General features: G+C 39.8%; 1 protein-coding gene across 1 annotated transcript; it reads left to right on the top strand.

Annotated features, from left to right (window-relative positions):
* Positions 1-7789: 7789 nt before the first annotated feature.
* On the top strand, positions 7790-8913 carry LOC311090148 (olfactory receptor 1M1-like). Its single transcript, XM_084125291.1, has one exon. It carries the CDS (start codon positions 7811-7813, stop codon positions 8789-8791), a length of 981 nt encoding a protein of 326 aa, XP_083981417.1. The 5' UTR covers positions 7790-7810; the 3' UTR covers positions 8792-8913.
* Positions 8914-15924: the final 7011 nt, after the last annotated feature.

Below are 15924 nucleotides of genomic sequence, written 5' to 3'. Positions count from 1 at the left end.
AAGACCCCAGCGATTCTGAACGGCAAAATCCAGAATCCAAAGCTGGCACCAGAAGGCACCCAGCATTGCCACAATGCAAGAGCCTTCAACAAAAAGCTCCTAGCCAGCAGAGGTCAGAACCGTAGACACAAGGCCATAGACCTAGACACAAGAACAACCGCTGGGAGGAACCATGGAAAAGAACATCAACCGTCAACAACAGTTTGATGAATATTTGAACCTCACTGCTAAGAAACATGGGGGGAACATAATCTGACGGCAACCAAACCAGCTGTCGGAATCCGTTCCCCCACTTCCATTATGAGAGGTGTTGATGTAGTGGCTTAAACAAAGGCTGATTGGCCAGTGTGGATGGAGCTTAACTGCCATCAGTTTAAGGAATAGTTTTGGGAGTTTTTGCCTTTTATTATGATAGGACAGTACTTGAACTCGGGTCTCCCCAAGCCCAAAAGTGCTAAATGTCAGTGCACAGACCACTTGGCTATCGGGGACAATTTTTCAACGACTGTTTGATGAATATTTGAACCTCACTGCTAAGAAACATGGGGGGAACAGAATCCGACGGCAAACAAACCAACTGTCGGAATCCGTTCCCCCACTCCAATTATGAGTGTTGATGTAGTGGCTTAAAAAAAGGCTGATTACATTTTTTGTGTGGATGGAGCATAACTGGCATCAGTTTAAAGAATAATTTTTGAAACTGTTTACCTTTTATTATGATAGGACAGTATAGGATCAAGAAAAAATCCTCGAGTCGGGACTTGAACTCGGGTCGGCCAAAGCCCAAAAGTGCTAAATGTCAGTGCACAGACCACTTGAATATCTGGGACAAATATTCATCAGTGGTTTGAAGGATATTTGAACCTCACTGCTAAGACAAATGGGGGGAACAGAATCCGACGGCAAACAAACCAGCTGTCGGAATCCGTTCCCGACTCCCATTATGAGAGGTGTTGATGTAGTGGCTTAAAAAAAAGGCTGATTCAATTTTTTGTGTGGATGGAGCTTAACTGCCAACAGTTTAAAGAATAATTTGGGGAGTTTTTGCCTTTAATTATGATAGGACAGTATGGGATCAAGAAAAATCCACGAGTCGGGACTTGATCTCGTGTTGATCAAAGCCCAAAAGTGCTAAATGTCAGTACACTGATCACTTGACTATATCTGGGACAAATAATCAACAGCAGTTTGATGGATATTTGAACCTCACCGCTTAGAAAAATGGGGGGAACAGAATCCGATGGCAAACAAACCAGCTGTCGGAATCCATTCCCCCACTCCCATTATGAGAGGTGTTGATGTAGTGGCTTAAAAAAAAAAAAGGCTGATTCAATTTTTTGTGTGGATGGAGCTTAACTGCCATCAGTTTAAAGAATAATTTTGGGAGTTTTTGCCTTTTATTATGATAGGACAGTATGGGATCAAGAAAAAATCGTCGAGTCGGGACTTGAACTCGGTTCGGCCAAAGCCCAAAAGTGCTAAACGTCTGTACACTGACCACTTCGTTATCTGGGACAATTTTCTGACGGCTGTTTGATGAATATTTGAACCTCACTGCAAAGAAACATGGGGGGAACAGAATCCGACAGCAAACAAAGCAGCTGTCGGAATCCGTTCCCCGACTCCCATTATGAGAGGTGTTGATGTAGTGGCTTAAAAAAAGGCTGATTAAATTTTTTGTGTGGATGGAGCTTAACTGCCATCAGTTTAAAGAATAATTTTGGGAGTTTTTGCCTTTTATTATGATAGGACAGTATGGGATCAAGAAAAATCCACGAATCGGGACTTGATCTCGTGTTGGCCAAAGCCCAAAAGTGCTAAATGTCAGTGCCCTGACCACTTGGCTATCAGGAACAATCATTTAACAGCATTTTGATGAATATTTCAACCTCACTGCTAAGAAAAATGGGGGGAACAGAATCCGACGGCAAACAAACCAGTTGTCGGAATCCGTTCCCCCAATTCCATTATGAGCGGTGTTGATGTAGTGGCTTAAAAAAAGGCTGATTCAATTTTTTGTGTGGATGGAGCTTAACTGCCATCAGTTTAAAGAATAATTTGGGGATTTTTTGCCTTTTATTATGATAGGACAGTATGGGATCAAGAAACATCCATGAATGGGTACTTGATCTCGGGTCGGCCAAAGCCCAAAAGTGCTAAATGTAGGTGCACTGACCAACCGACTGCAAACAAACCAGCTGTCGGAATCCGTTCCCCCACTCCTAGAATAATTTGAGGAGTTTTTGTCTTTAATTATGATAGGGCAGTATGGGATCAAGAAAAATCCACGAGTCGGGACTTGAACTCGGGTCGCCCAAAGCTCAAAAGTGCTAAATGTCAGTGCACTGGCCAATTGGCTATCAGGGACAAATATTCAGCAACAGTTTGATGAATATTTGAACCTCATTGCGAAGAAACATGGGGGGGGGGACATAATCCGACGGCAACCAAACCAGCTGTCGGAATCCGTTCCCCCACTCAACACAGGATGTTCCTGATGTTTGCCTTTGAGGAGAAAAGCGTACCAATACCGGGTTCCTCCGTTCGGCCTAGCTTATCCCCTCACACCTTCACGAAATGCATGGATGTTGCTCTTGCTCCGTTGAGACTTCAGGGCATTCGTATCCTCAATTATATCGACGACTGTCTCATCCTAGGTCAGTCAGAGGAGATGACGGTTTGGCATCGAGATGTCGTTGCTTGGGGTTGAGACTCAACATCAAGAAGAGTTCACTGACCCTTCAGTTAAGAACTACATTTCTTGGGGAAGTATGGGACACAGTTACAATGCGGGGACAATTGTCTCCTGCTCGTATAGACACGATCTTGACTGCACTCACCAACATCAAGCTAAGCCATGCCATCACTGTCAAACACTTCCAGAGAGACTAGCAGCATCATCCTACGGAGTACATTTTGGCCTGCTGTACATGAAACCCCTACAGTGGTTGCTCAGGAGTAATGGGTTTTCCCAGAGGGGAAACTCATTCCGCATGATCAAAGTAACGCGCAGATGCCTTTATTCTTAGATCATGTGGAAGAAACTGTGTTTTCTGTCCCAGGGCCCCGTGTTGGGAGCACCATGTCAGAGGAGGATAGTGACTACGGATGCATCCCTCACAGACTGGGGAGAGGTCATGGAGGGACGCTACACAAGAGGTCTATGGAAGGACCATTATCTTTCATGGCACATCAATTGCCTGGAGATGTTGGCAGTGTTTCTGGCTCTGAGAAATTTCTTCCCAGACATCAGAGGCCATCATGTTCTAGTTCGAACAGACAATACGTCGGTGGTCTCTTATATAAATCGGCAGGGGGGCCTGAAGTCGCGCCCTCTGTGCAGACTGGCGCATCAGGTTCTCCTTTGGTCTCCAATGTTCATTCCCGGGGACGAAAATGTGGGGGCAGACATCCTGTCGAGGCAGGGGAATGGAATGGAAACTCCACCCGGCGTCTGTATGCATTTCCCCCGATCGCTCTGCTCCCAGAAATTCTAGCGAGGGTCCGTCGGCACAGGGTCAGTCTGCTTTTAGTAGCCCCGTACTGGCTGGCCCGAGTTTTGTTTTCAGACGTAATAGCACTTCTAGCAGGCCCTCCGTGGCAAATTCCAATCAGGAGGGACCTTCTATCTCAGGACGAGGGCTCAATGCATTACCCTTGACCAGAACTGTGGAAGCTATGGGTCTGGCCCCTGAGGGCGACCAATTCGTAAGTGCTGGTCTCTCAACCGACGTTGTTGAGAGCATCTTAAACTCCAGAGCTCTCTCCACAAGGAAAGCTTTAACCCTCTGGGGTCTAAGGTGTTTTTGGGGTCCTTGAGATGTTCTGACATGCCCTGACATTTGTGCTTTTTTCAGTTGCTTATAAACATATTAATGGCAAAAAAAAATTACACTCTATTTAGCACAAACAGGGCTACCATAATATGTGAGCAACAAGAATGTACATGTTTGCATTTTTGAGAGAATAATGTTTATGCATGGTTATTGAAAAAACTAAAAACTAAAGTTTCTGAAATAAGGCCACAAAACACATACTAAATATGTGTCAATAAGACTTTTGACTTTTGAGTTTTTTCTTCAAAATGATGTGAAAATCACCCTGCCTTATCATTCACATAACACAATACATTGATTTAAATTTTGCAAAGCGCTTTCTGTTTGGAAAGGCAATATTCGAGTGGGCGTCAACGATCCAATGACACCATCATGCATATTTAGTGGTTCGCACCTGAGGAGACAATGGGGCCCACATACTTAATGAGCCATTCATTCAGGTGTGTCACCTATAGCCACAAGAAAGAATGCAAGAGCAACAGTTTTTTTTTTTTTTTTTTACAAATTGTGCTTGCGAATTGGCCTATAATATCCAAGGAAAACATGTCTAGTAATTGTGCAGTTAATTCTCATACTGTATTTTCAGTTTTGGAATATTTATCCTCTCCCCAAATTTGTCACTAATAAAACACAATAAAAATGTTTTAAAGAAAAGGCTTATATTTACCTTTTAATAGTTTGTTTACATCTACCTTGTAAATATATTTTTTTATTAAAAAGGTTACAATTACAACAACAATTCAAGTGTAATCTTTCTTAGTAAAAACTAAAGTATACATTTTATCATACATATTTCAAAGTTAAGGATTTGATTGATTATTTGATTACTTTATTTTTGACAAAACATACTATATTTAACATATGAGCAAAAATTGGCAAACAAAAGCTTATTTGAGGTGGCAGATATTTTACAGTAAAAATGTATAATCTATCCAAAACTAATCAACGAAATGTTGTCTTTCATATGTCTGTAACATAGGTCTTTCGTTTTTATTATAAGAAATATAAATGTTAATTTGCAGTTTAATACGTTGCTTATACAAACACATTTTATTTCAACATATTTCAGTCGATTTTTACTCAGTATAGCAATACAGTTTGCTAAAAGCGAAACATTCATTCACACACAGAAACGCCTGACTGTAACGTTGTTTTTATGAAATATTAGGGCATATAAATGTTAATTTGCAGTTTAATACGTTGCTTATACAAATAGCCTACATTTTATTTCAACATATTTCAGTCGATTTTTACTCATCTCAGTATAGCAATACAGTTTGCTAAAACATCATCATTCATTCACACACAGAAAATGTAAACAGTCTTTTTGCGAGCTGTGGTAAACAGCGCGCATCTCTGCCGTTCATTCATTCACAAACAGAAACGCGATTCACTTGAGAAGGAAAAAAAACTTACTACAGTATTCTTCAGCTCAGTCGGATCCTTGCTCCTCGAAATACCCGCACTTCTGAGGTACATTTTCCATTATTATTATTCCTCACAGCGCTGCAAGACAGTGTAAACAAGTACAATGATCTGATTAAACTTGTGTTTTCTCGAGCTGATATGGGGGCGTTCACAGGTTTGCGTGGATTGCCTCAGTCATTTGCGTTTGAACAGCGCGCGCTCTCCGTGGGCGGAGTCACATTAAAAATAATTAGATGAGATGAGAACGACTGACATCTCGCTCTTTTCTTACAGATTACATGAACTGAGAATATTTGTTTTTTATATAAATTAAAAATCATTTAAAAGAAGAGAATTCAAGCTTCATGCCTGTGTGGCTGTATGTCTGTTTGACTGAGTATTCACTGAGTTATTGTTCATTTTCGGACGCGTTTCAGAATGGACTTAACTGACAGAGAGAAGGCAGAACTCGCTTCGTGTTTATTTTTCTTTATTTGGCAAAAAGCACAACACTTTGTTTTTATTGTGAGTATACACAAAAATAATACACATTTAACAGGATCGATTGATGTATGAAACTGGTTTGTAAGATCAAAGTCAACAGAGTATTTGGACTCTCGTTTGAACTAATAGGAAAAAAACCGAGCAAATCACGCCGGCGTGATTGCCGACCTCAGAGGGTTAAAGTGGAATGTGTTACCTGCACTTTATGGTGCAGAGAACATCAGCTGGACCCAGTTAACTGCCCAGTGGCTTCAGTGCTGGAGTTCCTCCAAGGTCGTTTCTCTGATGAGCTCTCCCCATCCACACTTAAGGTCTATGTGGTGGCCATAGCTGCCTTCCACACGCCTTTAAGTGAAGGTCCTATGGGGAAGCACCAACTAATCATTAATTTCCTTCGTGGCGCTCGGAGGATGAGGTTTGTCGTCCAAACCAGGGTTCCTGTTTGGGTCCTGGCAATGGTTCTCGCAGTGTTATCCCTGGCACCCTTCAAACCCATTGACGAGGTGTCGGAGAAGTTTCTTTCTATAAAAGTGGCCTTCCTGCTAGCTATCATGTCCCTCAAAAGAGTTGGGGACCTGCAGGCGCTATCTCTTGCTCCCTCTTGCCTCGAGTTCGATCTTAATAGAGTAAAGGCCATTCTCCACCCTAAGCTGGGCTACATGCTCAAGGTGCTATCTAATGTGGCACGGTCTGTGATCCTGCAGGCTTTTCATCCTTCACCACATGTGTCGGCTGATCAAGAGAAGCTTTGTTTACTGTGTCCTGTCCGAGCCTTGGAGGCATATGTACATAGGTCTTCGGGCTGGAGGAAGTCGGACCAGTTGCTTGTGTTTATTGGGTCACCTAAAAAGGGTTCCCCTGTCTCTAAAAATATCATTAGCAGGTGGATTGAGGAGGTTATTTCTTCAGCTTATGAGGCGCGTGATTTGCCTTCGCCTCTCCTAATAAGAGTCCACTTGACAAGAGGAGTGACATCCTCTAAAGCCTTGCTATCAAGGGTCTCCCTTCAAGAGGTCTGCAATGCTGCTGGTTGTGCCTCCCCACACACTTTTATAAGATACTACAGCCTGGATCTGCCCTCCACGCCGGGTTCTCAAGTTCTTACTGCCTGAGTTGTGCCATAAAATCTTCACACTAGGACAGGCACTAGTCAGACACTAGTCACTTTAGTAACTAAAGTGTCGTCTTTCCTCGAAAGGGAATGGCTCGGGTTACGACTGTAGCCCTCATTCCCGCGTCCCTTTGCCACACCTCCTGAGTGCCTGAGAACGACTTGCTTCGACCTATCAGAAGCTTACTCTGTTATGACCCGGTGTCCTTTTATAGCTTCCACTACGCCGTCACATGTGACGCCATGACGCAACACCAATTGAGATTGGACTAGTTCCATACGTGTTTCAGACGCTATCACGCTGGACGCATTCCCCATAAGTGTGATTTTTCGACGCAGCGTTTTGTTCCCTTCTCAGGGAGAAGTTTCTCAGTTTTGTTCCCTTCACCTCTCATAACCCGAGACGTTTTTCTCTCTCGAATATTACACCCACACACACACATTTTTTTTATTACACACACCCAAACCATACTCTGACAACACAATTTTTATCCAATTGGTTCTATAATTTGCAGAAGCAGAAAACAGGAATTGAGTGAGTATTTGTTTTATAATACTCAAGGGTTAAGTATTACATCATTGTGTTGTCTGAAAGCTCTCAAGAGATGAATCAGAAGATATATTTGGATGGAGATTGCCAGTGATCTGTGCAGCATGAGAGAATAAGGACAAAAATTTACAGCGGAGTAATTTAATTCAAAGCAGCTCACAAGCATTAAGTCATTGTCATAGTTTTCTCTGGCTCTAAAACTTTATGTATACAAATCTGTAATTCAAATATTGTGCATTACATGAAGGTATATTTTTTTAAAATTTAAAATTATAGTTGTAGTTAAAATATCCTGTTACAGGTCTGAAATGACAATTCTGTAAATTCTCTAGATTTTGCTAATGTCTAATGTCTTGTAATTTCTATTTCCAGTTTGTGCAAAACACCAAACTCAAAGCTGCCATGAGCTCTGTAAATGCAAGTTTTTCACAGAATATCTCCATTGTTCATCCTGAATACTTTTTCATCATTGGACTAACAGGTATACCTTATAGTGGTTATTACTATATATTCTTATTTATAACATATTTTATAACTGTAATTGGCAACTCTATAGTCCTTCTGATTTTAGCTCTTCATCGGAGCCTGCACAGTCCAAAGTACATTGGTGTGTTTAACTTGGCCTTGGCTGATATTGGTGAAACTAATGCACTGATTCCTAACATGATGAAGACTTTTCTGCTCGACTCACAGTACATCTCCTTCAATGCTTGTTTGGTAACCATGTTTTTTGTTCATTTCTTTAGTACTATGCAGAGTTATACTCTAGTTGTTCTGGCATATGATCGCTTCATTGCAATTTGCTTGCCATTAAGATATCATGCAATTGTTAACAATACCAATGTGGTTTTGGTTTTCTCAGCAATTTGGGCATTTAATTCTTCTGTGGTGGCCTTGATGGTGTCTTTGATCACCCGGCTTTCTTTCTGTGAATCTAATATGATTCAGAGTTACTTTTGTGATCATGGACCAATGTATAGGTTGGCATGTAATGACAATAGCATTAATAAAATGATGGGATTTCTCTACACATCTTTATACCTTGTAATACCATTGATTATTATAGTCCTGTCATATCTGGGCATTTTTCTTGCTTTAAGCAAAATTACAACTTGGCAAGGACGTTTAAAAGCGCTGAAGACCTGTGTTTCTCATCTGCTGTTAGTAGGGGTTTATTTCCTCCCCATAAGCTGCTCATACATTGCTGCATGGTTGGTTTCTCTCACACCCAATGCAAGGATCATCAGTACGTCTCTGGCATATGCTGTTCCAGCCATGTTAAATCCCATAATTTATGTATTAAACACAGCTGAAATCAAAGACATAATCCGGAAAGTGGTAAAAAACAGATCTGAACCAATTAGAGAGAACATTTCAAAATGACTGAAATGCCTGTTTGTTTATTTAAAATGTCTGTTTTTAATTGTTTTTAAAAATGAAAAAAAAAAAAAAAAAAAAAATCTTTAAAAACACTGAAGCCTCACGGAGGTGAACAATATCTTTCCAGAAACACACACACAAAAAAAATAACTTTTGAAAGAGTAAGCGAGATAAGTAATATTTTCTTTGTATTCCATTACAAACTCGAAGTTGTTTAAAATTCTGAAAGAAATATTTGGATATATGTATAAAAATACACGTAACAGTAATGCTATCTAATATACTTACTTTTTGAGCTATCGTTACTATCGTTACTTTAAACACATAATTCACTGTCATCTATAAATGCATTTTGATAGATTTTCTGCTAAATCAACTGATGACACATGACTAAATAAAATCATATTTCACAATGTATTCCTTTTTGAATTTGTAATACAGTGGTCCATTTCAAAATGAGCATGTTGGTCTGAGATCTGCTGATGAGGCTCTTTTTGTTTTTCTCATTTGGTGCTTTTCTGTTTTTGTTTTGTTTTTCTATACTGTTATAAAAATAAAAAAAGGAACAAGAACCCAGATAGACACAAATGCACATGTGCATGTTTCAGTTTATTGTGTCACCCTTTTTAAAAGGCAATCAAAAGTATATTAGGCCTATAGCTTTGATTAAAAAATGACAATGAAAATTTAACTGTTACGTCCAAGGATATATTATTATTATTGTTCATGTAATCCTTGTTTAATTTGCTTTACACCTGGTTTACAAAGGTGTGGGCATGGTTGTGTGCCCTGTGTCTGTGTTTTTGCCTGCTGTGTGTGTGTCTCTAGGCTTGTTCGACTTCACACAGGCCTGCGCAGACTGATCGGCTGCTGACTTGAAGCAGTGCATCCCGGTTAGAAATTGTGTCCGAACTTGAGACAGCACCTCTCCAGAGTGGCTGCATGAGCACTTATGACAACACAGTTGTTCCACGATTGTCCGAATCCACCGCATGGCAACAATCATGTGTGTTTCGTGTTTATTCGAACACCTTCAGTTCCACTAATGTTCACACTGTTTTTTATAACAGTAAAAGCTATTTTCATGTTGTTGCAATGTTATATTGTGTCATGTTTATCAAAATAAAACTGATTAAAAAAAAAAAATAAAGTACTTAATGTATTAAATAGAAACATATCTGAAACGTCTGTGTATTTGACAAATATTGCATTTATTTCACTTCAGCTGTGGTAAAGTACAGAGGCGGCTGGCCAAAAGAGGACGCTAGGGACATCAAAGCACAATACACATACCAAGGGCAGAAAGTAATATACAGAGATCACTTACAAAGTTAGGTTAAGGATACAAACAAAGAGGGATTCAAACAAATAACATATCCATAACAAAGTAAAATTTACAGACTGTGAGCTGAAGTTTGTTTTTTAAGAGGTTTTTGAAGGAGAGAAGGGTGGATGCTTGACGGATGTCTTGAGGAAGAGCATTCCACAACCTTGGAGCCACAATGCTAGAAGAAATGGCTCCCATGGTTACCAGACTATTGAAACTGACTGAATATGGCACATCCCCACCTAGGATATTTTTCACCAGCCGTCACTTGTAAAGTATGCAAACACCACATGAGCGGTCACTACTGGAAGCAGAAAGTGTCCGTCTTCACGTCTCAGTTTTCAGCTCCTCCCCGCCTGCACGCAGCAACTCTCGCAGATTGGTTACATCCAGCCACAGCCGATGTCGAACACACCTTCTCTCTATGGAAGGCCGTAAAGACAAATTTTTTTAGACGTTACGTGTACAGATGATATAACGCGTGTATGTGTAATTGCACCTAAACACATTATTTTGTGTACAGACGTTAATGTGTTGGCCAATGGCAAGGCCGAAAACGTGGAAATTTGCATAAAATTGATCTAATGGTGACGTAAATATCTACACAAGGACATGTCATTAATGAATAATGAAACATTGCACATGGTCGCATCTTGCATGTCAGCGCTATCTATAGTCACATGATAATGATAGACGTTGTGTTACAACCAAGAAGGAGGGGGCATTTCAAAATACACGCAGCAGAGGAAATATGGCGTTGAGAAATTTTGTGAACAAGTTTTTCAGGAATGCGCTCACTTGTGTCTATTAGACAATGTGGAAGAGGATACAATTCAGTCCATAGTTCGTAGTAGTGACGCTACTAGTTTAACCACATATTCTCTGTATTCTGAATCAAATAGCTTTTCAGTAGCGAAGCTCTTTTTTGATCAAATAGTGCGGTAGCATCCACACAAGCTACATTTTCCCAAGCATTTCTAAAGCTCAAGCTCAAATCGGAAATACAACTGCTAAGTATCACTGATGCTAGATCAGTAATAGACTAACGGGAGAAATAGGTTCCCATGTACCATGTAAAATGTTTGGCATTTTTTTGTAACCTGGTTTTTTGGGACCCTAATGGTGTCTAGTTAAGAATTTTTGATGTTGCAGAGGTCAACTAATGTCCCATGGAGTTCGTTTGGCAGCCATCTTGAAGTGTTGTCAGCGCTAGGGGGGAAAAATGCATATGAAAACCTAATCATAAATTTGTAAATAGTTTGATATATTGTAACCGCATTAATACTGCATTAACATTAGCTCAAATGATATATAGGGAATTTTAATAATCAATCAGGAATATGATTAATATATATCGCATATTACAGTTACATTAAATTATCGAAGCTGAAAATAGATTGATTGTATATATGAATGATTACCACAACGGGTTATGGTTCGTCATTAATATATCAATAGTCTTATTACAGATCGATTGTATGAGATAACTTTCAATGGAATTAATTTAGTTATCGAACAATCTGTTTGTCCAGCAAACGGCCGTAAGATTAACTTATCAACTTCTCAATAAAAGTTATCACTTCTTATAATTCCAGGAAAATTAGTTTCTGGCCATGAAAATTATTCTCCTGTCCTTATAAAATTTAGGTTACTGAAATAGTAACAAATCGTAAAGCTTTGTAGCTAGGATCAACAAATCAGGGACTTTCCGTAATGTGAGCAGACAGACAGAATCAATCGAGGATATATTGGATTTTAATAATTGAACTAATAATACATCGAAGTTACACACGGAATACATGTATATACAACAGAAACAAACAAACGAAAACATTACACTGTAAAAAAAAATTACATCCCCAAGTCAAAAATTTCAAGTGACCGATAACATCTAAATTTTTCAATTAGTCTGACGTATTATTTCTCATTGAGCCAATGTTAACAGACTATTGCAACAAGAATTTCACTTGGGCCAATTGAAAAATTTAGATGTTATCGTCACTTGAAATTTTTGATTTGGGAGGGTTAGAAATTTTTTACAGTGTACCAAACGAACACGAATTAATAGAGGATGAGAGAGAGAGAGAGAGAGAGAGTGCGAGGAGATGAGCAATCAGAGAGAGATCACAGTACGGCAAAAATCACAGACAAAATGAACCTTGAGAGACACCAAGGAATCAAATCACATTAAAAGTTCCATAAAACTAATACTTGCAAAATGGTTCTCTTTGTGTTGCTGAGGAAAGCAGAGTCTTGCGTGTGTGTCCTTAAGAGCCGGGCGTGCTTTCTCGTCTCTTCCGGGCGAGCGCGGTCGCGGGAGGTTCAAAGAGTCTCTTTAATGTTGAAGTTGCCGATTACGTTCATTTCACTGAACGTAGGAAAAGTCCGGAGACGAAAATAAAGATGAACAAAGAAAAGAAAAGAAAAACGGAGAAGAGCTCCCTAAGGAGCCATGGAACCGGAAACCTCTCACAGAAAAAGTGCTCTGGAGAAACTTTCTGTGTCAGTCTCTTATGGAGAGGATGGGTTCACGCCAATGAACGTCCAAAGATCTGAAGCAGGAAAAGTTCCTTTGTCTCTTGAGAGACACCCACTCGAATAAGTTATGGTGTTGTCAGAATCTGAGCCTTCCGACTCTAGAAAGATGATTCATATAGTAATAATCATATCATTGCAATCTATTATCGAGATTCAACTCTGTTAAGTCTCAAGATTTAAAATGATATCAAACATGTCATATGAAAGATTATAGGAATACACAATATATAAGATATGCATGTTATAAGCATTTAAAGTTCACTTACATGACTAGAAAAATCATGGCTATGCTATTGTAACATGGGAAACATGCAACACATCACAAAATATATCATATACCTTTAGAAATTACTTTATGATGAGTTTAATGTTCAAAGTTTGGGTGTGTGTGTGTGTTGAACGGTCTGTGTCAGGAGAAAGTCCTTATCTCTTCTGTGGGTCTCTTTGAAGCTCACCACAAGGGAAGAAAAATGTTGGTTTTAGGTTCTGTAGTGTCTCTGAGAGGATCGCAGAGTCGTAAAAGGGTGTCAGAGAGCAATCTAAACCCAGACCTGGTGGCTCCATGCCAGTAATTTAGATGCTCGAGAGTCCTGATTTACATTCAATGAGTTCAGAGTGTAAAAGGCTTTGGGTTTCAGAAGGAATGTGCTCAGAAAACACAGAGTCAGAATTGTTAATTCAAAACAAATGAAAGAATGATTCATAGCCCAGTCGTTACAATATATATATCGCAGAGTCTATATATTATATATCTATATATAATATATATATATATATATATATATATATGTATATATATATATATATATATTAAATTATATATATATATTATATATTAGACTAATATAAATAAAAAAAAATGAATACCATAGCACTTGTTTTGTATCGTTATTTGCACAAATTTCAGTTTCAAGAATTGCAAAAAAACCCATTATAATGTGTTTATGCTTCAGTTACTATGTGTCAGCAATTATTGACAGTGAATCTGGATAAGGAATAGAATAGCTCTAAGTGTAACCTTTCATTAGAGCCCAAAATTATGACTGTGCAGTAAAGCATTCAAGAATAGCAGCATGTTATGTGTCTGTGGTTACAGTGTCATTTGGAGTCTCCAAGTGGCCTTTTTTTGGGAAGCACCTAGACATAAACTTAGATAAACGTGTAAAACAGTATTATCTAAGGTATTGTTATCAACATTTAAATTGGGCTTGGTAAGGCTTCATGCTGTGATCCCACTGTGTTTTCCAGCTAATACCTCCCAGCTATAGTTATCTGCAGGCATCTGTTTACAAAAAAAAAAAAAAAAAATGTAGGCGGAATCCCCCTTACACAATATATATTTTTCAATCGTTGGTCCCGCTCATTTGCAGGGTCCACTTCATCGGATTTGTCCCCACACAATGGATTTTTTCTCCGGATGCCCATACACTCACTCCTACACACAATGTGGCATTCCCAATCCACCTAACCTGCATGTCTTTAGTTTGTGTAGGAGAAACTAGAGCACCCAGAGGAAACCCACGCAGAAACGAGGACCTTCTTGCTGTGAGGCGACAGTGTTACCCACTGAGCAACCGTGCCACCAATTCAGCTGCACCACCAACTCAGCTGCAAGAATTCTGTCAACTGTGGTCTTTCACTGCCATCTAGTGGCTACATTTTAATAAGAGAACGTAGGGCTGGGCGATAAATCGATTTTATCGATTAACTCGAATGTGTAGTTTACGTCGACTTGTTTGATTGAAAATTGTTTTTCTCTTTAACATCCGTCGACGCTCCCCTCTGGGTTCCCGTAGTACCGAATGGGCTTAGCCCTCCCCCCGTGCGTTTGCCATAGAGATACATAAACAACATGGCAGCAAGCAGGAAAGAACTCGTTCCCAAGAAAGTCATAGTGACATCTGTAATTTGAAATTGGTTTGGTTTTGCGGCATCAGACGCAGAACAAACAACACCCCACTGCAAAGTGTGTTTGAAGTCTGTTGCTAGCAAAGGTAGCAGTACGACCAATTTACTGCAGCTCCTCAAACAGAGGCATGCTGCCGAGTGGGAGAGATGTTGCGCCCTACGAAATGAACAAGACCACAGCAGCACAAGCACACCCACCAAAAAAAACCTACAGTCTTACAAACATTTACAAACTGTATCCGTTTTGATAAGAATGGGGCCCAGTGGAAAGCGATCACGGATGCAGTCACACTATGGAAAAGCCGGGGTTTATTCACATGCTGAAAGGTTTTGACCCCAGGTATGTGCTATCAAGCCGCAAATATTTTTCTGAAGATGCCTTGCCTCAGCTATATAACCGTACAAGCCAAAGGATCTCTAGGGAGCTATAAAGAATGTTTAGAAAAAAAGAAAGGATGTTCAAACTCAGACTCAAACTCAACAGCACAACAAAAAAGCACCTTATGCTTTCATGCACTGATATTTAATGCTGTTGAATGTTTTGTTTGAACTTTATCAGAACTACCTACTATCTACTGAATAGCAAAAAAGAAAATGTTTAAAGAAAACGCATAAAAAATGGTCACATAATTTTATGTTTTATGTTGGATTTTATGTTATGTTACGTTATATTTCCACTGTTTACAATGGCAGGGCCTGCCATCTTGTCTTTTTGACTTGTTGTTTCTGATTGCACTTTAACCCCAAGGGGAAATCCAGATAAAATCCCAGAAGGGAAAATCAAAACAATCTAAAGTTAAAACTTGTTGAGAACAATTTGGTTGGTTCTACAAATTGAGGTTCTGTCTGCGCGTATGCTGCACGCCCATCGTATACAGCACCCCAACCTGTCTTGGAAGTGTCTGTTGTGACAACATGTTTGGACACTTGCTCTAATGGAACTCCCACCCGTAGAAACAAAAGGTCTGTCCAAGGGCTGATAGTGCGACAACACCCCAGTGTGATGGCCACGCGGTGTTTGCCACGGAGCAATGCTCATCTTGGGACTCGAGCATGAAGCCTGAAGCGGTCTCATATGCATCAACCAAATCAAAATGCATGCCATATGCTCCAGGAGACAAAAATATTTGATTGGAACCGCTATCTTGCACTTGAACAAATTCAAGCAGCTCAGCACTGACCGAACACGATCTTCTGAAAGACGTGCTGTCCTGGTGACCGAGTCCAACTCCACACTAGGGCTGGGACGATACACCAATCTCCCGATTTGATACTATCACGATACTTGGGTGCCGATACGATATGTATTGCGATTTTTTTTAAGAATTGCGATTCTACAAGTATTGCGATTCGATATTTCAAT

This window comes from Abramis brama (assembly GCF_963993115.1).
Source record: "Abramis brama genome assembly, chromosome: 10".
Lineage (NCBI taxonomy): Eukaryota > Metazoa > Chordata > Actinopteri > Cypriniformes > Leuciscidae > Abramis > Abramis brama.
The sequence above is the reverse complement of the archived record's forward strand: the minus strand, read 5'-3'. Positions and strand labels throughout refer to the sequence as shown.

Excerpts from the sequence above, each read along its gene's own strand:
- LOC311090148 (XM_084125291.1), top strand. The coding sequence starts at position 7,811 with ATGAGCTCTGTAAATGCAAGTTTTTCACAGAATATCTCCATTGTTCAT.